The sequence below is a fragment of the Squalius cephalus genome (assembly GCF_949319135.1).
Source record: "Squalius cephalus genome assembly, chromosome: 5".
Lineage (NCBI taxonomy): Eukaryota > Metazoa > Chordata > Actinopteri > Cypriniformes > Leuciscidae > Squalius > Squalius cephalus.
In genome coordinates this window covers 26,878,979-26,903,645 of record NC_137126.1, presented here as the reverse complement: position 1 = coordinate 26,903,645, position 24,667 = coordinate 26,878,979, and the positions used below count along the sequence as shown (strand labels likewise).

Genomic DNA, 24,667 nt, shown 5'->3' with positions numbered 1-24,667 from the left:
TTATTACCTTTTGGTTTACTTCTTTGAGAATGAGACATTTGTACCAGACATTTCAAATGATACCAAACATGTATAAAACTGTATGATAATTATTCACATTAAACCATATAGATTTTTGGGTGAATATCTGGTCATCTCAGCATGTGAGAGAGAGACAACATGGGGGAGATGATTGACTCGGGGATGCTAGTTTCTCAAGAGAAAGTCAAATGTTAATTTCGAGAAAGGTGCTTTGTCTTCTCTGGGAGTGGTCGTTCCTCAACCCGACTGCCCGGCATTTTCTAATTTCTCAATTCTTACATCAGCATCAGGGAATAACGTTATAATCTCGTTCACGGTAGAGAAAGCTGCTTACATGTACAAAAGTAACTGTGAAGACTTAAATGTAAACACAGCTTTTGTGTCTTTTATCAGCTTTTCCATATATATACTGGCCCTGATAATCATCACAAATACTGACCGCTTGCTCCATTTCTGTATTTATGAATGAATGACTCTCTCACCCGTTGCTCTAGTCTTCGTCGACTACAAGCAAATGGAGATTATGAATCGGCAATCTATTGATATTCTTGCAGTTCCTGGATGTGCCATCATGCCATGTTGAATTTGCTGTTGAATTTGAGCCACTGAATTTATTGAAGCAAATTGTAAAGCAAAATAAAATGGAATATTTTTAAACAGAATGAACATTTTGGAAGTGAAATCTGAAAGGTGAATATGGATTATTGAATTTTTAATAATGAAAATGTGTGAAATGTTTTGAATCGAAATATTCACAGCTTAAATATACAACCATGTTGAATATCAGCCCATACAAATGCAAGCCCTAAAAATACAATCCATTAAAATGCAAGCATGGTTATTGCAAAACATATTTTTTTCAAGTAGTACAATTCAACAAGCTTTTTTGTTTAAAAACATTTGTCATTATTTTACTTACTTACACATCCCTTTTTCTCTAGTGATTTAGCACAGATTCATTTTTTCCCCCATGTTTCTACTGCATAGACAGCCAAGTTTTATTAAAATCACATCTTCCCAGCAGTCAAATGCACCTTTTAGTCCACGTGAACTGGAAGTTGCAACCGATTAAACTACTATTTTAGTAGCGTGAGGTATTTCTAGTTGAAATGGAATATTGAATAGAAGGCGGGGTTTTATTTTAGAGCACTTCCTCTCTTGCTCATTCAGAATGACAGGTGGAGGGGACTTGTTAAGGATATTCTACCCAAGTCGTCAAACTGGCGTCATCAAAAAGGGAACACCCATTCTAGACCGGAAGCAAATTTTCAGATTTTAATGAAAGATTACCATGACAAAAAAAATGTCTGTGCACGGGTTGTTAGTAATAGACTAAGGTAATTGTTCACAATACTAATAATGTGCGCTAACAAAGTAAATAGTGTCAAATTTGATTTCATGCTGAATTTATTAAATTAAGCAGTGCTTTCTTATTCACTGCAAAATGCTGTTTTAAGGAAACATTTGCATATTGAATCACTCTCTGCCAGTCTAGTGCTCATTCCAATTGCAAAGAAATTGGCAGTGTTGTGATCACTCCGTGTTAAATGTCCTGTTGTCTCGAGTTCAAGCCTGCTGCCCTGATTTTTAAATGTATGATGTTGTAGGTTTGTACCGTGTGATGGTATAAACCCTATGATAGCACTGTGTTAGTGAACATATTGAGAAGCATAAATTAAACTCCCACGCTCATCACGACTGTCCTCTGTCTGTCTGTCTGTCTGTCTGTCTGTCTGTCTGTCTGTCTGTCTGTCTGTCTGTCTGTCTGTATCTCTCTCTCTCTCTCTCTCTCTCTCTCTCTCTCTCTCTCTCTCTCTCTCTCTCTCTCTCTCTCTCTCTCTCTCTCTCTCTCTCTCTCTCTCTCTCTCTCTCTCTCTCTCTCTCTCTCTCTCTCTCTCTCTCTCTCTCTCTCTCTCTCTCTGGCAGTATCATCAGGCCATGCAACAGAGTCTTCAGATGCAGCAGCAGCAGCATATGCTTCAGCAGCAGATGATGATGCAGCAGCAGCCCATATATCAATCCCAGCAGCAACAGCAGGCTCACTACACTGCCCTGGTGAGACGGATACACCCGCAACATTAGTGGCAGGGCCATTTGTTCGCTTTTTACTGAGGAATTTTGCCACATTTTAAATAGATGCAGTTCTAATATAGGAGAGATTTATGTATAAATGAATGTCATGAAGGAATGTAAACTGCATTGAGAAGGATGGTGCTGCTTTTTTAAATGTAAATTTATCCACTATGCGTATGTCAGTAGGTTATGTTGTATATTGTATTTAATAAATTTTCTTTGAAGTCTGAAATTAGACTGTCTTTGCCTTACTCATTTGGCCCCACTCACTCACTGAAGCGATGCCAAACTGTTTCTCCATCCACGTGAATGTTGCCCAATCATAACCGTCAATAATTCCTTTGAATTGTATTTACGTTAAAAGAGGAAATGTTTCTAACTGACTTTTGCTAAATACATAATGTTAAGGCGGAGCAATTTTTAGCTCATTTTCCACCGAATGGTTACCATCTGTTTAATTTCAGATGCAATCTGCTCCATGCAAAACCATCAGGGGATTGAATGGTGTGGTGAAATCGACCGATTCTCTGTGTTAAATTGTAACATATGAGGCAATTACACTGTAGAGAAATTCAAAGGCCTCTGTGGCGCTCTTTCTGTCTGTGTTTCTCTTTTCCTGTGTCCTCATGGTCATTTTGTATGGAGAAAGCACACTTTTATGTTAAGTGTAAAGTTAAGTAAGTGATGATGAACAGCTATTATCACAAAATGAACATGAAATCGATTTGAGTTACTTGCAGTTTATCTTAAAGCTTCCTCTAGGATTGTCCATTGCAACAATTATCCTAGCAACACAACAAATTCTGCAATAATATTATAACTGCGGTGTGCTATTCGTTCTACTTTCATGTCCCTTGTATATTGTCAAAGTGAAGTTCTGAGCACAAGCACACAACAGCAGGCCTATGCCATAGGTTACTAGTTTGACAAAGTTCTTTTGCCTGTCTTCTTACAGATGCATCAGTACCAGCAGGCGTTTGTTCAGCAGCAGCAGTGTGCTCCAGTCCAGCAGTTGCCCTATATCTCCCCACTGGAGTTCCAGACCCCGCTGAGCTCCTATAACCCTGCCGCACCTTCTCCAGTAGAGACCCCCTTCACTAACATCAGGCAAGCACCTTGGACATTATTACTGATGTAGATTTTTGCCTTAGTTCGCCATTTTGGTCCTGTCATAGTAGATAGGGTTGAGTATCGAGGTACTAAAATTCCAAAAACCTGGGATTCAATAAGACACGCATTTCAATTTCTCTTATCGATTCCTTTGTATGCATTTTAATATGACTTTAAACCATCCAAGCGCAAGAAGACCCGTGCAGCGTTTTTCTGTGCTGCACACAACATGCAAAGCGTGCTCACAGAAAGTGATTTTAATGTGATTTTAAACCATTCAAGTGCAAGAAGACTCGGTTGCTGTTTTCTCTGCTGTACAAACATCCAAAGCATGTGCACAGAAAGCCACCTCTCAGACTGTATACTGCACGATACTGAACTGAGTTCTCTTCCACGTCTTTTTGCACTTGAACGGACAAATGCATTCAAAAATATGTCAAAATATCCTAGTAAACACAGTCGGTTATATCATAAGTGAACGTAAAAAGATGACAAAGAAAACTTATGTGTAACAGTATGCTGGATCTGTGCAGCTCTTAAAATGACAGCAGTCACTATAATAATATTAATAAAACAATAAAAGACAAAGAGAAAATTTGCTCTCTGTTCTTGACTGGATATCTTTTGTAACTATATTTGTAATGTATATTTTATTTATAAAGTGTAGTGTTATTTTACATTTGATTACAGTTTCTGTACCTGAATACCTGAAAATCTTAACACTTTATTTTAATTGCATTGAAATTTGTTTATTTGTTCTTTTTAAATTCATCTTAGTCAGCAAGAGGCAAGTTCAAACTTGACAGAGATTTAAGGGATACGGTACAGTCATACCACTTATTACATGGCATTTCGCAACATAAATAATTATGGGGATAAGAGATTTTGATTTGAGATGAAACTGTTTTAAAATCGTTCCTGTTTGTTATCTTATAATCGAACCGCATACATAACAATAGTCGCAAAGTGGCAGCAGCTGCTTTGTATGAAACAAGAGAGCGAGTCCACGATACTGGATAACCTAGTCAAATCAATATTTTGTGCAGTTATTTTATATTTTAGTTTTAATATTTGATTAGCTCACCAAACATAAAACTTCCATGAAGAAAAAACGTTCCTAGCAAGCGTATAACGCTGCTGACTTCAGTAACCCGGATGAGCCTGTTATCTCTTTTCAGTGGTTGTTATCGGGGAATAACATACCGCTGGATGGTGCGATTGACCAATCAGAATCAAGTATTCCACAGAGCCATGTAATAATTTCTATTAATCTTACTGACCCCAAACTTTTGAATGGTAGTGTATAATCAATGAGTAGTTTATTAGTAGCACTGCTACACACAAAAAGCACCTTTAACAATGGAAATATGTATGTATGTGTGTGTGTATATATATATATATATATATATATATGTATATGTATGTATGTATGACCATGTACAACTATTTACATGTCGGGCATTTTTCCTTTTTCTGTTGTAGTAGAAACCCAGTGTCCACTGTGGAGGTCCTGAGCCCTTCTCCTCAGACTGTCAATAACCCTCCTGATATGTCTGGATGGAACCCATTTGGAGAAGACAATTTCTCCAAACTCACAGAAGAAGAACTTCTCGATCGAGAATTTGACCTTCTAAGAGCAAGCAAGTGTCTCTGTGTGTCTTTTTGTAGATCATGAGCATTTTAAATGTCACAGTGGCTTTCAGTGCAGTTCTCTCCATCTCTTTCTTTGAGTCTGTTTTAGAATTGCATCCGTACATGTATCCTCTTTTTGTATTCTACACCCTCTCCAGCAGAGGGCATACGCATCCTGCTTTATTGCTACATTAACACTTTCTGTGTGTCTGCTACTGTTGTTCCCCACAGAAAAGCCAGTAGAGCGATCTGTCAGCATGGAGGCCAGCAGCATAGACAGACAGCAGCCGGTACTGCAGCCCTCACTCCCTGAGGATCCATTTGGCTCTGTGCCCTTCCTGGCCAACGCAGGCAAGTTCTAGCAGCCGGCTCAAAAAGGACCCTCACCAAAGTTCCCTGTTTAACGTCCTCCTCCTCCTCTCTCCTCATATCTGTGCTCCCCTATTCCTGCTCTTCCCGAACCTCTTTCTGTCTCTCTGCTCGCTGGATGTGGCGCCTCTACACCACATATCACTGTCACATCTGGAGACAAACAGAGACAAACAGAATCAATGTTACCATTTATTCCTTTAACCACTTTAAATATATACAGTACATTTAGACAGTTACAAGCTTGTCATTTCAACAAACTTAGAAAACTGTTTTTGATTCTATTTCTCACTGTTCATAAGATAAGAATTTAATAAGACACTATATATCTGGTACATACATAGATTTAGATATTATATATAGATAAGACAGGCTGGAAATAGTCAATAGTAAAATGCAAGCATAGAAATAGAGAGAATTTGCAGATTATAAAATAATGCAAATAATACATTTGAAACTATAAGACATAAGAAATATAGACTCGCATGATACGGTGGTTTGAAGTGTGTTTTTTTTTTTTCCTTCTAGGGATTTATTTATATTGTACTTCACAAAACCACAGCTTTATGCTTTTTGCTGATGCCATGTTTTTTTCTTTTTCTTTTATTATTTGTATTTTTTATTTTTTTTAAGCTTTAACTTTTGTTTGTCTGTGCACTTGCAATATTATAGTTGTAAATCTCTTCACATCTGCATCTTTTTTATCATTTGAATAATTTAGTTTTAATAGTTTGGGCTAACTCTTATATAGTGGTGCAGTTTTACTACAGTATGTATGTGCAAGTCTAATCTTATCAATGTGGATTGTACTCTAGACTTTATTTGCTTTGTCAGTTTAGATTTTGTTTCTCTCTCAGGACCCACATTTTTATGTTAATATTTTTATATTGAACAGAGCAGAAAAAGTAGTTTTCCTTTAGTTAGGAAAAGACAATGTATGAGTTTAAGGGAATTCCCCCCCCCCCCCCCCCCCCCCCATTTAGGCATCAGGTTGGCATGATAGAATAGATTTTCAGATTCTTGAGCAACCTAATTTTCCACTTACTAAAAAAAAATGTCTGTCTTTTTTTCTTTTCTTCAGATCAGTTAGCTACATTATGTGCTTGATAGCAAGTTGTTGATAGCAACTAACAGTGAGTGCCAAAAGTTCTCAGGTACAATTTCTATGAACCTCAGACCATAGAAAATTTCCAGCTATCCTCATATTCACTTTGTTTACTTGTAAAAATGCCAATTTTTCATGGATTTGAACACAAGTCTCTCTCTTCCAGTGTTAAGAGTTGGCTTTAAATTCCTCATTGAGACTTATTTTTCCTTTCTGTAATTTACTGTGAAGATACTTTAAGTTGCCAATTTAGGGAACATTGGCAGGTTAACTTGAGGGAGGTTAGCGGAATAATCAGAAACTGTTGCATCTACAGAAGCATCTAAGAGTTGGCAGCCCTTTTTTTCATTCTTTTGCATAATGTGATGTCTTATTATTATGTAGCCTATGCTAGAACTCTTTTCTGGTCACAGATTATTTTTTAGAAAACGCTATGTCTAATAATGCATGAGCCTTTTTACATGTTAGCACTGGTAACCACACCACAGACATATCACATGCCATTTGTTGCTGTCTCGCTCATGTTGGCAGCATTGAGCCTTAATTAATGGCAAATGTCACATGTATTCCTTGTCAGCACATATTGGTACTTTTTCCAATGCATTTAGTTATAGTTTACATAAGGGCTTACCATAATGTTTACTGAACCTTTGTTTTCCCAACGGTAAGTTGACCATAAAGTTTAGCGAATCCGTGTGCTGAATTCCTAATTTGATGTTCTCATTCATCTCATTACCCACTCAAGTTACTTTGCTTTATCACAACATTTTTGGTAACATTGTTTTATTTTTAAGTTTAATGTGTTTGTTACCATTTTGTGTTAGATAAAGACAGCCATTTTCAGAGACATCTTGATTGAGTGGGATATTGGTGGACAGTTAAAACTGACTTCTGAACTTGTATTAAAAGTATTGAGCCATATTGTTAACTATTGGGCGAGTGCAAGCAGAACATCTGTTGAGAATGACTAAATCCACTTGCATATTGGAGTTGTAGGATACTGTTGTTATTAGTTTTGTTGACGCTAATACAAAAAGTTTCTCCTATAACAGCTTTCAATTCATGCCTTATGTTGCCCCAGAAATCATGGTACAGGTGTCCGAGCTGTGTAACGCACTGTTTGTTTTCTTGCATATGTTCCTGTAGATGACAAAAGTTCATAGCCCCACCATTCCTCAGTGACCTCTCATCTGTACATACTTGCATACATACAGCATCAGTTGCATAAGCTGTTAATGTTCAGTTGACAAACTGATGTAAATACTCATGTATCATAATGTATGTTTCTTTATACAATGCTAATTATAAATAAAGCTGGTTTAAAAGCAATGTTATATTTGTTGATTTTTGTTATAGAAGCTCATATCAGGAGCATTTGCCTAATGCTTTGAGTTTAAGAAGTTCTGATGTCTTCCACCTTTAAACCACTAGAGCAAGATGTTCCTCCTATTATATAATAGCATGGCTGTCTTTGTCTAACAATTTTATTCTAAACTGAATAACATTGATCCGTTTCATTTTTTACTTTTGAAAAGCATAATGTTAAGACCTTTTTCATATTAAAATTTGATATATAAGGGATAAAGACTGTGCTACTCACTTAAAGGGGTTGTATAATGCCCTTTTCACAAGATGTAAAATAAGTCTTTGATGTCCCCAGAGTGTGTATGTGAAGTTTTAGCTCAAAATACCTTCCAGATATTTTTATATAGCATGTTAAAGTTGTCACTTTTTGAGAGTGAGCAAAAACGCACCGTTTTTGTGTCTGACCCTTTAAATGCAAATGAGCTGCTGCTCCCAGCACAGAGGGCGGAGCTTCAAGAGCTTGTGTCCTTTTACCTCACACAGACATGCACTGGAAATTTCAAAAACTTTTAGCCTTTTATGTTCAAACCGAAGTCAGACAAAGATGGAGAGACTCAAGAAGAAGTGACAACATGTAGAAGCAACAGGACATTTCTGAATGGTTAGTTGATGAATTTCAACAGTATCTCCAGCAAATCACAGGTTTTAATTTCAATTTTAATGCTAACATTTAAATGTACATAAATATAAATTATATATAATTTAAAGTCCCTTGTAGTCAATAATTATATCCCTTAAAACTCATATTTGATAACCAAAATTACACATTTAAATGTTTTTTCCTGTGGAAAAAAAAAGTGTTCATTCCTTTAAATAGATTGAATGTAACTACACCCTTGCTTCATTTAGTATGCGCGTTCCATTATGCAAATGAAAATGAGCCCCGCCTCCACTCACTCATACAGGCTAGTCTACAAATCGATGTATCCGAATGGTAATGCGTTTTATGTATCGCTCTCTACAACGTCGAGCACATAACTGTAATTAATATGATTAGCCTTTGGCTTGACTACGTTATCAAACTGCTAATAATGTGTTGTTAATGTTACACAAACCATGTTCCTGTTCGCCATCTCAGTCTGCCTTCTAAAAATCAGCATTCCTACAAATGCTTTGAACAACTTGCGTCAGTGGAGAAAGGCATTCATCATACCATCATATACATAATTCACCCGCTATATTGCTAAATGTACCCAATTATTCATATCAACAGAAAAATATACCGGGATAACCTTGCTTCTCTTGAGATGATAAAGCCCGCCCTCACGTTGACGTGAATGGTTACAAGGTTTCTGACGTAAGAAACGCCAGCGATTTCAAAGCGCGTTTTTGAGACTGTCTTTTTTCCCACTGCAGTTTTAAAGAGACAATACTCAGCAATGGTGTTGACATGAATCTGCGCATGGTTTGTCTTAAAGCATATTAAAAACACCACATAGACATATAAACCACATTAAAAACTTGATTTTTACCTCAAGGGGGCTTTAATATAAAATGTGTTCAGAGCATGTACAATACTCCCTTGGACTTCTTAAATAATGAATCTATTTGCAAGACTTTGCAAGACACAACCCCCTTTAACACGGTAAAACAAAGCTTGCAGCCTTTTTGGAACAATGGTTGAATGGGACCCTATTGGAGTATCTCGTTTTAAATTTGATTTTGAAAACGTCCTCAAGTCTAATATATGCTAAACTTATGATTACGTTTAAGACCAGTTTTGTGCTGTGGCTGTCCTGTTGATTTGTAAGCTTTATCCCTTAATTCTTGACTAAGCAGTTAACTGGTCATCGGTGGGGGAAACATTAAAATGGCTCTTAAACAATAGAATAAACAATATCTCTTTATGAACTCAATTCAAATATTGTGATTGCCTGGTAAAGTTGCATGTACAACAGAGGCATTTGGACATAATGAGGTAAGAGACAATGAACTATTGAAGCATATCCAACTGTGTCTGCAAATCGTTTGCATATATTGAGAAGACAAAAAGACAATCAGCTTAGCATCTGCTGAGCTGGATGAAGGGAGGTCTGGGTAATCCACTGGATGGATATGTGGCTTTCATATGACATTTCCATTATGTTCCTGATTCAAGCAAAGCAGGGAGAGGTCTGGACATCCACATGCTTAGATATTACTTGCTCTGGCCGTTTTTACTTGAGCTGTCATCAGCGTGTAATCGCATGGGCCTGGAAAAGAACACTCAATATTCTTCTTCTGGTTACGATCTTCTTATATGATTAAGGATGTTCCATTATGCTGTGCTGTGGATTGTTGTATTCCAGGAGGTAGGCGTGATTAGATGTGTTGTAATCCGGACAGCCTAAACAGTCTGCTTGTATATTTTTTTCTTCTAAGCTTCAGATTTCTTCGAAAATCACCATTTTTTTTCCTCCCATGCTGTTCTTGCGCTTCTCTTTACCCCTTCCCCCAGCCACTAGTAACTATAATAATTGTAGTAGAAGTAGTTGTTGTTGTTATTTAATTAGTTATTTAACTTAGATTTATTTATATATTTCTGGACTTCATATACATAGAACTGGGTTTGGCTAATTCTGTGTCTTGCTCTGCCAGTTTGGATGGATTTGATGATAACAGATCCGCAGCTCTGCCTGCTCAGCAGGGGGAGGATGGCAATGCCTGAGCATGTTGAGAAATTCAGTCTTTTGAAATTAGACAAATATCTCAATAATTATACATGTTGACAAATATTGTGATAAACTGTAGTAAGATATACCAGCTTAAACTAATTACATGAGGAACAAGTAATAAATAGTCCATTTTAGTTTCAATGTCTCTGACAATCAGTTTCAATGTTTGTTTTTTTTGTTGTTGTTTTTTTTAATCAAATAAGAATCAAAAATGTCCAAAATCTTGCCTTAGGGTAATTTATCTTTGGAGCACTGAACACTGCGTCAGGCGAGACTGCAGTAGAAGTACAGATTTGTGATTAAATGTAATAGTTTTTCAACTCCATTTTTAAATCAAAGAAATGAAATTTGCTTTGTCCTAAAATTTGTAATTGTAAAATTACTTCACACACAAATGATATAAAACATCAGAATAAAATTGTCTCTTGTTTTGTTTTAGTTTTTTTGGTCAGGGTTAATATAGTTTAGAATTAATTTTTGTTTGTCTTTTCAATTGCTATTAGTTCAAAATTTTCCTTCTATCATTGTCAGTTTAAAGTCTTCTAGTTTCACTTTATTTCTTTTTTTTTTATTTAAAGTTTTTGTATTTTTTAGAGCTGTCAAATTGAATGCACTGGTTTAGTGTTATTGCTATCTAGTGGCATGCTTGATATTGTGTAAAGATTTCCAGTTTTGTAATATATATTACCATTTTGTGAGTTATGAAAATGTATATTTCAGTTTTACCAGTTACTTTTCAGTTTTCAATTAAAAATTTTCTCTTAGTGTCAGCTTTTAACAAAAAAACAATTTTGTTCAACCATTTCATTTATTTTTATATTTAAACCTTCTGCTGTAGGCTTGTAGGTCTCTTTCTTTTAAAAGCTCTCAGTGATTTTATGTGACGCTTCTCTGTAAGGGTGGAATAAAGTATGTGCATTTTCTATGTGAGATCTACAGTATAGGCTGAGAGCATATTCAGTGTACATGCTGTGTACATTAGACATTCACTGTCAACTTTGTGTGTTCATTAAGCAGGAGCTGGTGTGCTGACAGCGGAGCATCCAGTTGAGAAGCCCAGTGTTGCTGTGGCTGTTCCAGCCATGCAAGATTCAACCCTGCCATCGGTCAAGGAACACAAAACGACAAAAAAAAGTAGCTCCACTAGTTCACTGCCACAGAAAGCAGGTGAGGAATCGGACAGTGATTTTGAGTCCGACCCGCCCTCTCCCAAAAGTAGCGAAGACGAGGAGGTGGAAGAGGAGGAAGGTCTCAACAGTGAACACGAAGACACCGAACCTGAGAACCTGGGTCAGAGACCATTGCTCATGGACTCTGAGGAAGAGATAGAGGAAGAGGAAGACAAACACAGCTCAGACTCAGATTGTGAGTCTAGGACAGCGAAACTTGTGCCGTTGGAGGAGAAGGCTGCGGTTTTTCCTCCGGGAACTGTGAAAGCTGAATCTGGTGCCAGTGTGATCACCCCTCCCAATTCGCCAAGTGTCGCCATGCCTGCCGCGAGCATTGTGGATGTGTTTGGTGCTGTTCCTTTTGTTGGCAGTGGTCAGCCCAGAGTGTCACCAGAGAACGTAGATATTTTTGCCAAAGCCCCTTTTAGGCAGGTGAGCCAGGAAAACGCTGCGGAAGATATTGACGTATTCACCAAAGCTCCTTTCAACAGAAACCTATCCAGGTCCAGCAGGAGTGGCGATGGACCCAGCGGCCAGACGCCACCCATTTCCCCAGAAAGCGTGGATGTATTCGGATTCTCGCCTTTCCAGCCCGGCCATGAAATACACACCTCCGGTAACCAGGAGGACGTTTTTGGCCAAACACTTTTCGATGAAGCATCTAGTCCCCAACAGAGGCAGAAGCAGCGCAGCCTTCAAAAACTCTCCTCACGTCAGAGGCGCACCAAGCAAGAGGCCAGTGGCAGCAATGGGAAGCGACACCATGGCACACCCACTGGCGGCAGGAAGAGCAACAAGCCCAGTTTCCGTACCCCCGAGCGGGTGCGAAGGCACAAGAAGGTAGGCAGACGGGACTCGCAGAGCAGCAACGAGTTCCTCAGCGCGTCAGACTCCAAAGAGAACATCAGTATTTCCCTGGGTGAGGTGATGGAAAAAGGAGCTGCGCTGCCCCCAGAGGAGGTCTTGTTGGATCCGTTTGGAGCCAAGCCTTTTCATCCGCAAGATGGCAGTCGACACCAGAGCTTGGGAGACAGCAAAAGTGAGATGAACTCCACCAATGGCAGGCAGAGGACCAGCTCCCTGCACAGTGTGTTTGACGGAAATAAGATCGATGACTTTGGAGCTGTACCCTTCACAGAAATGGTGGTCCAAAGCGGAGCTCCACAAACCCCACAAATGGATCTCGACCCTTTCGGAGCAGCACCTTTCCCCTCAAAGCAGTGAATGTCTTGTCTTCCGGCACACACACGCACACACACAGAAATGATACACACACACTGCTACATTATGCAATGTCCTAGCAGCCTTTGAAATGTCTTTAACGGATGGCAGCTTTGTGCTGTGATTTCTATGTATGTGCAAGCCCATTGGGACGCAGGCCTTTAAATTAGATAAAATTCAACTTTTGTAGTTTTTCAAGAGTTTTAATACCTAACTGGACCATTATAACACCTCTTTTACTTTTGGGGTCTTAAACCTGTGGTTTATTGAGGATTTTGAAGCATATTCTTTTGCCTTTACGTGCTAGAAAGCCTTCTATGCTGCATTACAATAAGCGCTCTGAGCTCAGTAAAATAAAGAAAAAAAAACATTGGAGATGGGTGTATAATCCTTCATTTGAATAGGATTAAGAGGAAAAAATGCCAATTTAGTACAGCATTTTGATTAAGTTTGTACTCCATTGTTGACCACTGAGTTGGTAAAACTCCAATCTACCAACATGAACACCATGAAGCCTTATCTGGGTATTCCCCGCCCTGCTTAACAGTACCTCAAATGCACAATGGCTGTAGCCTGTTTGTGTCAATGGAATAATCTGAGTGTAGGCATTCTCCATTTTAAAGTGTTTCACATCAACAATTTTATGCATATTTTCTTTTCAATTTTTATGTGCGTTCAGTGTTTTAAATTCTTATATTGTGACCATGTCCTCTCTTCATACAGTAAAAGGGACTTAATAGTTTTTTCCCTTTTTTATAAATTGACCACACCAGAGAAGTTGCAGTTTATTGGACAATATTGTTATAACTGTCGTTGTTTGTATTAATTATGATTTTGTAGAAATAATTCCCCAAGCTAAACCTAACATCTTTGGTTATCAATAATCAGATGTTCCACTCCGTCTGTATGTACTTACCGGTAACCTACAATCATGAACAATTAGAGCTCTCATAGAAAGGGAAAAGAATGTGCTAAAAGCAGTTTCGTGTATTTATATACCAGTCATTTGTTTGAAGCAAATTTTTAAATTCAATTTGTCACCAAAGGTATGACGCATGAAGGGTATCACAATTGAACTGAATTTAAAAGGGCCATTTAGATGCATTTATAATGTTATTGAATGTCTGCAGTTGGAACATTTCAAGACCAAAAATAGCTTTTTTTTTTTTTCTTACATAGTACTACACTCTAACAATGCAATAAAAGCTTCTTTTGGAGATCACGAGTCCATGTGTTTTTGTTGTTTTTGTTCTCACTAAGACAATGACATTAAAATAACTCATTACAACATTAGTTGAAAAAAAACAAAGTGAAAGTTTATTCAGCTGTACTGTAGAAATGCATATCCCAACATGTTACCAATGTGGTAAAAAAAAATGAAGTTAAAAGTGTTACATTGTGCAGCATCATGAAAAACACGTCACCCTACCATTAAGCACTGAAGACACATTGTTCTATGGTTAAAAAACAAACACAATTGCATGGCTGTACAGTTCACTGTTGTAAGGCAGAAAATGTACTGAAACCATGTAACTATTTTAATTATAGTGACTTGATCAACTGAGATTACAAACCACTGAAATGCGATATACAGAGTAGTGTTAAATGCATTAATTGCATGAGAGAATTTTTAAATTAGTAATGATAAACTAAACCGTTAAATAAAAAGTCATAAGCCTACATCGATACAAATAATCCTGATGCATGTATTTACAACATGGCAATGCTGTGCGGCAACCTGCAAAATATAATTTTCACCATTTTAAGACCTTTGCTTATTTCAATATGGAACAAATCTCTTTGGTTTATTCAATGTTGTAAACAAGACTATATAACAAAGTCTCATTTAGACTTATGTTGTATACATTTATTTAAAAAACAAATCAAAATGTGGACCTAAGCTTGTGAATCGTTGAATTTCAGGTTCAAATACAAACAGTAAACAACAAATACTATTGAGCAGACATAATACTGAATGCTTTGCCCCACAGAACTCAAGAAGTACATTTGTAGATGTAGAAGCCCACGCATGCAGATGCTGTAAAATGGTGCTTCACCTTGATTTTTAAAAGTGCTAACACAGCCTAACACTGCTTACCTTATCAAGTGCCTATTTATTTCTATTTAGACTGACACATCTAGGCACTTAAACAAAATGTATAAAAACTGTCGAAATAGCTCACAATCAAAAATAAAAATCCATACACCACGCACTCATATTTAATAAACACTGAATGTGTTCAAGCTTAAAGATCATTTAAAATACAGCCGTCTTCAGTGGTGTTCCCTTGATCCCACATTCTTCTAGGAATGAAGATGGTAGTCTGGGCAAGGGTGAGAGTGACGGTAACTGGTTATGAAAAGTGCAGACTGATGCCACCAGTAGAACATGAGCACCACCAGTATGTGCCAGACCTGATGGCTGGAGCCCAAGTAGTTCAGCTGACCTACAGATTACAAAAATAGCATCAAACCATTAATTAACTTGTCTGAGGTTGGTTCTCGTTTAATTAAGGCAGGTGTGGTCTTTGGTTTAGTCCATCACTCTCTGAACAACTTCTTTCTTTTACAGTATTACATTTGACAAGTGAGACACAGCCCTGCTTTCATGAAAGCTGAAAAAATTTGAAATATGAAATTTTACAGTACCTGGAAAATAACGCTCTGGAATTTTGGACATGTAGAAGATGATAGCAGCTACAGCAAGTACATACATTATCAGCACTCTGGGAATAAATTCCTAAAAAAAAAAATGAAAAACTTTTGGTAGGTGTATTTTTATATATATATATATATATAGTAAAAAAATGGGTACAAGTCTGGTGAACATACATTTAATAATTATATATATATTATAATTAGCCTATTATTACAGCTGTTATTCATGAATGAGTAATATTTTTAAAAAATGGGGGAAATGTTCTATACATTTAATAATAATATTAACATTTGTATAGTCTACATTATTATCAACATAAATTACTGGCATATATAAAAGAAAAATCTGTTGTGAGGACTCTTACCTGGACTATGTCTGAGCTGAAACCCCCACTGAGCCAGATCCAATGAAAGGTAGGGATTAGACCGTATCCCGCTACAGCACAGAATATAACAGAGCGAAGCTTGTGCCACTTCTTGGTCAAGTAATGAGGGTGTATCTGGGCAAAGAACACTGCCAGCATCATGGCCAGAACGGTTACCAGGTACACCTGCCGCCAGTACTGCAGATAGATATACAAACCAGACAAAACAACATGAACCAAAAACACACGAAAGTCATCTTAATGTGCACAACACACATACACACACACACACACACAAAAAAAACGGTGCAAAAAAAAAGCAATGGAGAAATCAGTCTCTCTTTCTCTTGGGGCGCTTGGCTGATTGAGTAGTCATCCAAAAAGCAAAGCTAAACACTTGGCAGGGGGAGAGTGGAGATGGCTCACCCACGTGTGAATGTCATATGGTGGGGAACAGGAGTGACGGAGTGGGTCCACGAACACGGCCATCTGCTTTGGGCTGGAGCAGATTTCTGCCGCATTCTGGGGCACAATAAGCCAGCACTTCCAATATGTGGGGAGAACCATGTGGAGCAGCGTGGCCAAAAGCGCTGGTGCTCGGCAAACAGCAAGTGGGAGTAGAGGGGACGAGAGCAATCAGCTTGCTCAGGATATCCAAGATCCAAGCTTTCAGAAAACTGCACCAAAATCTTGAAACAAAGAAGATTTCACGCCAAGCAGCACCTCGTCGTTTTTATACAGGCAGTACAAAGCCGCTCCACAGGGGGTCCATTGTGCAAACTAACAGGAAGGGAGGAATAAACTATCATACAACATAATCAAAGATACTCTATCAGTGTTACAGTAATCTCACGGGAAAAGTCAACATGCGACAGCTCTCGGTGTGTGCACTTCCAACTTTCCTATTAAATCGTTCATACTGTTCCTCGTTTTTAAAGGAATCGTTCATTTACTCACCCTCATGTTGTTCCAAATCTATCTGACTCTCTTCTGTGGAACACAAAAGAAGATATTTTGAAAAATGTTTTTGTTTGTATAATAAAAGTCAGTGGGGTCCGATGTTGTTTAAAATATCTTCTTTTGAAGAAAAGAGAAAGTCATATGTTTAGAACGGCATGGGTGTGAGTAAATGATGACAAGGGTCCTTTTCGGGTGAGTGACTGTATAAAAGCATCGTCTAAAGGAGTAAATGTTAATGTGCACTCCAATAGAATAATGGTCTTTACTAAACACATATAAACAGTCTCTCCATGTAGTATTCACAATGCACACACACACACACACACACACACACACACACACACACACACACCAGACTGTTTTCCCCAGGTATAGGTGAACTCTTGCTCTGTATCTGTTGCACAGGTAACATATGCCCAGAAAAAAAGCAGGCCAACCATCTGCTAGAGACCACAGTGGGACGATGCACCTCAAGCCACCTAATTAATCTACCCTTGTCCACATTGGGCATGACCGTCGATCGCAGTGTAGAGACTCTCCATGCCATTCTTATGGAACCCTATGTGTCCTACTTGGATCCGACTCCACCAATAAACACTTACTTCATTTATGAAGTTATGGGAAGCCTACGTCCAGTGCCACCTACACCTCCCCAAGCCAGAATGGTTTAGTTCACATCAGTTCACTTTATTTTGCCCAAAGGGAAATTTGTCTTGACTAATGGCACTAACATACACACTGACCAATGACCATACACAACAGATAGAATACAATGACTTTTTCATCAGTAAGTACTAAGTAGGCAACAGAATCGCAAGCTTATAGCATTATTAGACTATTATTATTATATTACTAGACATTATTATTAATGCAAAAATACATCCTAAAAAATTCGATTACACTCACTTATTTAGTATTCTGACTGAGGAAGGTATAAAGGATTTCTAAAGGACTTTCAACTGATTGTACCTGCACACAGGTAACCTATATTGTTTACCAGAGGGCAATTATGTGAATGATCAGATAGCATTTGACTGGAGCAGCGCCCCCTGCACGTACGTTATTGCAGTAGAATGCATAGAACACTCCTGGAATGTAACAGCCTATGATTCCGATGGAGATCCCGGCGTAGTCAAGCGCCATCCATCGGCGGGTGTTTTTTTCGGATCGGTGGCAGCAGAATAGGTGAAAGCCCACAGAACACAGCATGCACACCTAAGCAGAAGATGTGAAGTATTCAGATACAGATTGATATATGCAAAGTTTTCACAATACAAAAGCTCAAACTCACATGATGAACCTATACAGCCAAACAAAGATGCTATAATTATGTCTTCATGAGAGAATATGCAAGGGTGGTGTAGAGGCACTTTGCCTAATCCTGATGCTTTAGAGAATAGCTGCCAAGGATAGAAGCTGCCATTTTTGTCTATTACGATGGCACGAGAGCAGCCGATAACGGATCTAGAATTAGGCGGGACTGGGTTTAGGTGATAAAATCATAAGTTTTAACTCTAATCCTTGGCAACAGTGAATGTGGAAAGCCTGCTATCAAAGGCCTTCAACAGTCCAAGGATCATATGAAGACTTTTTGATTGAGAGTGCTGATCTAAGATCAGTTTTTATTGAAAAGGATGGAGCTGATCCAAACAAGCAACCATGGTTAGAGATAATTTGTTTGTCATGCCAAAAAACGGAAACACTTTAACCACTACTAACTACTGTTTTAATTATTCAAGTTTATACAGAGACTATTAAATTCACCTCTGAACTGCTTAGGGTTTTTTTCTCCTTTTGAATTACCTAAACTTGATATTGTGATGGCATGATGCAAGCAGCATGGACATACCTGGAAGCAGAAGAGACCTATGGAGTAGATGACATAGTCTTCTCTGGAAGCTCCTAACATCGGCAACACCGCCAACAAGTCATAAACTCCCAGCGTGAAGAACAGGAAGAACCCCAACAGATGACTCCAGATGTTTACTGTCTCATTGGAGAGAATGAAAAGGCTACAAAACATAGAGATAACAGGAGTCTATATTACCATTTCTTCCAATAGCTAAGGTCATGTCATTCTCTCAAGAGGTTGAGCAATTCATCTATTATTCCATAATTAAAATTACGCAAAAATATTGCTATTGAAGAAATACACTGCATAAATACACAGTGGATACATATAAGACACGCACATACCTTTTAATGCACAGTCTAGAGGTCAGATAGGCTCTGTAGCCATCAGTGATATAAGGATTTTCCCGTAGGAATCCTGGCACCTGCTCGTAAGTGTACAAGCGGATTCCTCTGGGCACCAGTACAGGCCAGTACTGGTAACTGCCCAATTCAATGTACTGGGCATTCTTCAGCACCTTCGCTGACGGCATGATGATAATGTCACCCAGTCTCACGCTCAAAGTCCTACAGACACACAAAATTGAATGGATATATGTTTCCATAAATATCTGACAATGTTGACAAAAAGTGGACAGCTGTGTAGTGGAATTGTACAAAATATCATAGTTTTAATTGTGTTCTAGTAGCGTTTCATTATTTATCTCATGAAGTATTGAGCTATGATCTGAGGGCAGACGGTTTTAGGGGTAGTGAATGATAATGTAATGCCATAATAGCAGTGTTGTTATTGTTAACTAAGATTATTAAAAATGGTTTTCATTAATTGAAATAAAGGCAACTTAGAAATGCTGCCTTGGCAACTAACTGAAATAAAATAAGCTGAAGTACTAAAATTAACAGAAAAATAAAACTGAAATTGAAATAAAGCTATAAAAGAAAATAAATAAATAAAAAATGATAAAAGCTCAAAACAAAAGTGCTAAAATGTCAACAATATAGGCCTAGCACTAAAACCTCAAAATATAAAAATTGAACAATTCAAAATATTTTCTAAATACATCAAATATAATAGCATATAATACTAAAATAACACCGCATGACACTGGCAAAATAAAATGTGATGTAATAGTACATTTGTGTAAAGAAAGAACACTAGTGATTTATTTCTGATTCATTTAAAAGTTAATATTTTAAAAGGCAATAGCAAGGAAAAAAAAAATTGTGGGGTTTTGTCCTGCGCGAGTACTGCTCGTATTCATAGCTAACGTTACACTGTTTGAAAAACAAAGCATCAGGACTGTATGTATATAATACAAATGTAACACCTTATTTAGAACGAAAACTATAATGAAATAACATGAAACGAAGAAAATCGAGCTGCAAAAACAGACGTCACTGTCCAACAAGTTGCCAACGCTTATGGCAAAATACTTAAAGATACAAACAGCGTATAAACCTGCTGAGCTATCAAACTATTTACTTCAATAAAATCAATACCTTAACTAGCCATAATTACCTTTATCACTAAGTTAGCTATCAAATTCACAGTAGCCTACTGTCTAAATGGGTAAACGGCTAAATGCTAATCACATCTACTGTATAGTGGGTTTATTTCAGAAACAGGTTAAAGTGTTCGCTTAATCCTTAACTTACCATTGATCAGATAAATATCTGCATCGAAGAATCCGCGTTTGTGTCTATAAGTCTCATGGGTAACATTAATATCCCATGTCCAGACTCATGTTAGCCCGGTGAGAGCAGGAAGTTGCTACTGTCTGTTACTAGCTGCTAACAGGCTAATAAAGAGATTATTTCATGTCGCATGTAACCTCAGGCATAAATCCGTCTTCTATCCAATGATTATTTTTATCAATGATCTCACATTCAATATAATAACATTTTATAATCATTTACATTTTAATAAAATTGTAATTTGTTCATATTTGACCTTACAATCTAAGAAAGCTTTGTCACACTCTATTCTTTGTTCTCTGTCGATCAATTCTCTATGAATTGAATTGTATCTTCCGAAATGATTCCTTCCTGCTGAATGTTTATTGGAAGTGTTTATCCACTGAAAATATCACCAGCCACAATAGCATTCATATTTCGTCGACTGAATTGAGACCTGTAGGTGGCAGACTGCTGTCAACACGTTTTGAAGAAGACTTTCTCTTTTTCATAAACATCTCAGGTGTAATCTTGTGTGATACTCCTCTGGGGCTAGAATCACACTAAATCTTCCCTCAGCTATTACACCCAAGATAATTACCTCCTCAAGTGGGAGTGTGTTCTTCATTAGCACTCCTAATTCACCTTTCAGCACTTCACTCTTAAACAGGCTGTCAACAGCACTGCCAAGACAATTTGCCTGACTGCAGCAAATCCACCCTGTCACCAACAGAGCATAATTTCGACTTAGTTTTGTCATGGCCTTTTTATGTCATAATTATAATTTTTTTTGGTCAAAATTTCAACTTGAGTCATAATTTTGACTTTTTTGGTGTCGTAGGCTAATTATGAATTTCTTAGTCATAATTTCGACTATATGTCATCATTTCTTCTTTTGATGTAATTGATTTTTAAGTCATAATTTCATCATTTTTACCCCCGGTTTCACAGACAAGAGCTTAAGCCTTGTCTGTGAAAAAAAAAAAAAGTCCCAGACTAAAATGCATGTTTGAGTTGTTTTAACTAAAAGCAACTGCATTGACATATTTTAAGATAATGTTTTGTTTTGTCTCAAGATGCACTCCAATAATGTTTTTTTTTTTTTTTCTAAGGCACATTTATTAAAGCTACTTTATTTGAACTAAGGCCTAATCCTGGCTTAATCTAAACTCTATCTGTGAAACTCATAACTTCATCTCATAACTACAACTTGGTCTTGTCTTAATTTAAACTTTTTATGTCATAATAAGGATTTAGAAAAGCATGATTTTTTACGTTTGTTTTTTACGTGGCAGAAATACATTTGACATATCTTTTTGGGGGAAATGGAGAAGACATTTAGAAGTGTCTGATTTGATCTTAAAAACAGGTTGCACATCTGTCTTGACCTTACTGACTGGATTTATAATTGACTTTACTGTCACCGAGGAGACACCAAAACTCCACATACAGCTGGACCTTTTTCAACCTCTCTACACTTGATCAGTTTTCCATTACGATTCACCCTCTCAACCTCATGTTTCTTGTACAAGCCAGCCGCCACACACGGTTCTCCACTGGTACCCATGATATTGCCCCTAACCAAGAGCAGGCATCAAGTCCAATAACAAGGACACAGTCATTGTTAGAAGAGGTTGGCCAAGTGTCTTGCTGAGAAACGATCCAGCGAGTAAAAGACATTGCCACCGTGACAGCGGCCTCGCTAAGGCCCGTCAGTGCTCCCCTGCTCTGATCGCTTTTATTTATAATCTCCGCCACGAGACATCTGCTGCCGCCGTGCCTCTGTCCTTGCCGTCCACACAGAGGGTGCACATCAACGTTTCCACCCCAACCTGCACCGAAGTCCAGCTCGCAGGCGGGAGACACCTCACTTTGCTCCAATAGGATGTGTGTCGTGTCCGATCCCGCTCCCTGGAGACTGATTAACACGATACGGGGAACGGAGGGAGGCTTCGGGAGCACTCAGACTGATACTTACACGATCAGAGTGCCTTTGTTTGTTTGGTGTCTGTAGTCTGGTCACAAGACTATTTTGGGGAGCTGACACTTTGAGAGAGCTCAGGAGCCATCTGACGAGGCCTTTGCCGCCGGTTCCTGAACAGTGGGAAGTCAAGCAGGCCACTGCACCGGCCTTGATGCAAAATGGCACAGGCAGTTTTGTGTTTTTGAGCAAAAACAAGACCACATGCAGTTTCAAATGTCACTTGGCACGCTTTTCCTCAAAGGAATAACTAGACTAATTCAATTTTTGTAACCCCTTTTTACCTATCCTCAGATTGCACCTACCATTCACTTGTATTTGTTTGAATAGTGGAAGAGAAATAGTCATAATTTCATAAAACCAAAAAGAGGCCCTTGTCCAGATCTATTTCACATGAATTAACATAAATCTTAATTACAATGCAGGTAAATGACTAATACTATTAGTGCACTGACTTGCACAGTAAGTGAACATATACGGTTGTAAGCATCAATTGGGTTACACATTAAGATGTCCGTGTTACAATGTAATTATACATTTAAATACTGAGTAAAAAAGTGTTAGGAATAGGGGTTGGTTTAGGGTTAGTTGCATGTAATTATGCCTAATTTATAACCCAATGTACTCAGTCATATGAAATAATAATTCTGACTTTATCAAAATCAGTTAATTGGCATGTTGCCACATGAAATACATTTGAACTATACTAACAGTCTTTTATTGTGTTCATCTTTTTTTTCCTGCTTCACAGAAGTTCAACTGAGGCAATGATCAGAGATTTTAGCTTAGTGAAAGTTCCATCTGCATAACAATATTGGGAGGAACTGAGCTTTAATATAAAGGCATCCTCTTTTTTCACTTACAATTATCTCTTCAATAAGATGTACATCTGGCCCCAAGACTATAATTCCCCAGAGGCCAAAAGAAAGGGAAAACAATTTCCAAAATAAGCAAGAGATTAGGTCAGACAATACTATTGTTCTTCTGCATTTAGCATTTGATGGAACGAGATTAATATCTTGTGATATTAATGACTGTTTGCTGTGTGTCACTTTTTCTGTCAGCATAAAATACTCTAATTCCTCATTTATGGGGAAAATCTTAAGCCTGGCTATGGGACTCAAGCAGACATGCTAAGCTTTTTGGCTCTGGGTACTTATTATTAGGGTTTTTTTTAACCCCTCTAACAATGGCAAATACGCACTTCGTTATAAAAATTATTATTATTACATATTGCCATTACAAAGCCCTTTTTTTCTTTGATGACGTAAAATAAATAGAATATTCAGGGATTTAAAGACCAGCTGTTGAGGGGGAATTGGTTCACCAATAAAGTTCTGTTGTGTGTGTTTTTTTTAATATATATATTTTTTACATTTATTATTAGAAATTTATTTTGAGATGGACCATGATATGATACTGAAAGAAAAAAAAAACATCACATTATAGAACAATATGATTTTCAATCATCTTTTTTTTTTTTTTTTTACTAAAAATGCTCGACAAATGCTGAACTTTGCTTAATGTACATTTTTAATGATTACAATGGGTATTGTAGCGTAAATGCTAGAATTTGCAAATAGGGAATACTGAGTGAAATCATATTTCCTCCTGTAGGTGTCACCCTGTAACTATTTTCTGCTACACAACAGTTTTTTTTTTTTTTTTGTTTTTTTTTACAAAAAATCATACTCTACATTCAATGTAGGCTACTATACAGTTTGTAAATGTAAAATAAATTCACGGAGAACATAAACTACATTTAAGCAGTTATTAGTCTACGTTAAAAGCTAAAAGCATACAAGTCTGAATGAATTGCTGACATTGATAATTTAATATTTGAATCACTTTAAATTGAATTATTTAATAATCACATTCTGCTAAAACTTTATTTTTTTTTATTTTTTTTAAAGTGTCTCAAAAGACATGACGGTTCTCGGGTGCCGACCTGAAGTGTTCACTGTGGATCTGTAGATCTAAGAATATCCACTAGATGGTACTGTGGTAACTCATTTACTTACCGTCACCGCTCATCTATGCTATTTAAATGGCCTAGAATCTTTCCTTCACTTTTGAATAGAATATTTCATACAATCAGAGTCCTGTGGAAACATTATCAAACACAATGGGGAATCTGAAACTAAATGTATTAATTAGTTTGCCATAAAACAAATGTGAGTAAGAACTAGCTCAGACAAGCTCAGTGGAACGAGAGTCGATTGTCAAACACATTTTGAGGCATTTAATACTTATGAATAGAAATACATTTCTTATTTGAGAGCTTTGACCCTTATCACAGAAATGTGAAATGTGTTTTGTCATTCTGGCTTCCAACACTATACGACTGAATTATTGTTTTTATTCTAGGGGTCATTTCATTGCAAAGATTAGCATTAGCTGGCAAACCCACAGTAATGGATTTCTCCCATCACGGGGCATACATGATGATTCTTTTTTCA

At 37.5% G+C, this 24,667-nt stretch overlaps 2 protein-coding genes across 6 annotated transcripts in view; one reads left to right on the top strand and one right to left on the bottom strand.

Moving 5' to 3' along the window:
• The window catches only part of bmp2k (BMP2 inducible kinase), a 37,716-nt gene extending 23,688 nt beyond the window's left edge, over positions 1 to 14,028 (top strand). The window contains exons 12-16 of one of the 4 annotated variants that reach the window (XM_079872952.1): positions 1,948 to 2,076; positions 3,050 to 3,201; positions 4,690 to 4,844; positions 5,068 to 5,187; positions 11,347 to 14,028. In XM_079872952.1, the coding sequence (XP_079729078.1) occupies positions 1,948 to 2,076; positions 3,050 to 3,201; positions 4,690 to 4,844; positions 5,068 to 5,187; positions 11,347 to 12,722 (1,932 nt within the window). In that variant the 3' untranslated portion in view covers positions 12,723 to 14,028. Of the gene's footprint in view, positions 1 to 1,947; positions 2,077 to 3,049; positions 3,202 to 4,686; positions 4,845 to 5,067; positions 5,188 to 11,343 lie in introns of all 4 variants that reach the window. The other 3 variants (XM_079872951.1, XM_079872950.1, XM_079872949.1) reach the window with 3 other exon arrangements.
• On the bottom strand, positions 14,014 to 20,935 carry paqr3a (progestin and adipoQ receptor family member IIIa). 2 transcript variants are annotated; one of them, XM_079872954.1, is made up of 8 exons: positions 20,510 to 20,674; positions 20,210 to 20,352; positions 18,899 to 19,120; positions 18,552 to 18,714; positions 17,762 to 17,917; positions 15,743 to 15,940; positions 15,369 to 15,459; positions 14,014 to 15,166 (listed from the first exon to the last, which is right to left on the bottom strand). In XM_079872954.1, the coding sequence occupies exons 3-8, from the start codon at positions 19,084 to 19,086 to the stop codon at positions 15,024 to 15,026; spliced, it is 939 nt and encodes a 312-aa protein (XP_079729080.1). In that variant the 5' UTR covers positions 19,087 to 19,120; positions 20,210 to 20,352; positions 20,510 to 20,674; the 3' UTR covers positions 14,014 to 15,023. The 2 variants fall into 2 exon arrangements, with proteins under 2 accessions (XP_079729080.1, XP_079729079.1); XM_079872953.1 differs by having other exon boundaries at positions 20,210 to 20,935.
• Positions 20,936 to 24,667: the final 3,732 nt, after the last annotated feature.

What these genes read in the sequence shown, in the direction of transcription:
- paqr3a (XM_079872953.1), bottom strand. Translation starts at nt 19,086, where the DNA reads ATGCCGTCAGCGAAGGTGCTGAAGAATGCCCAGTACATTGAATTGGGC. An exon ending in ATGCATTCTACTGCAATAAC is followed by an intron (nt 15,941 to 17,761) that starts GTACGTGCAGGG and finishes ATCTATCTGCAG; the next exon opens with TACTGGCGGCAGGTGTACCT. An exon ending in TCAGCTCAGACATAGTCCAG is followed by an intron (nt 15,460 to 15,742) that starts GTAAGAGTCCTC and finishes TTTTTTTTTTAG; the next exon opens with GAATTTATTCCCAGAGTGCT.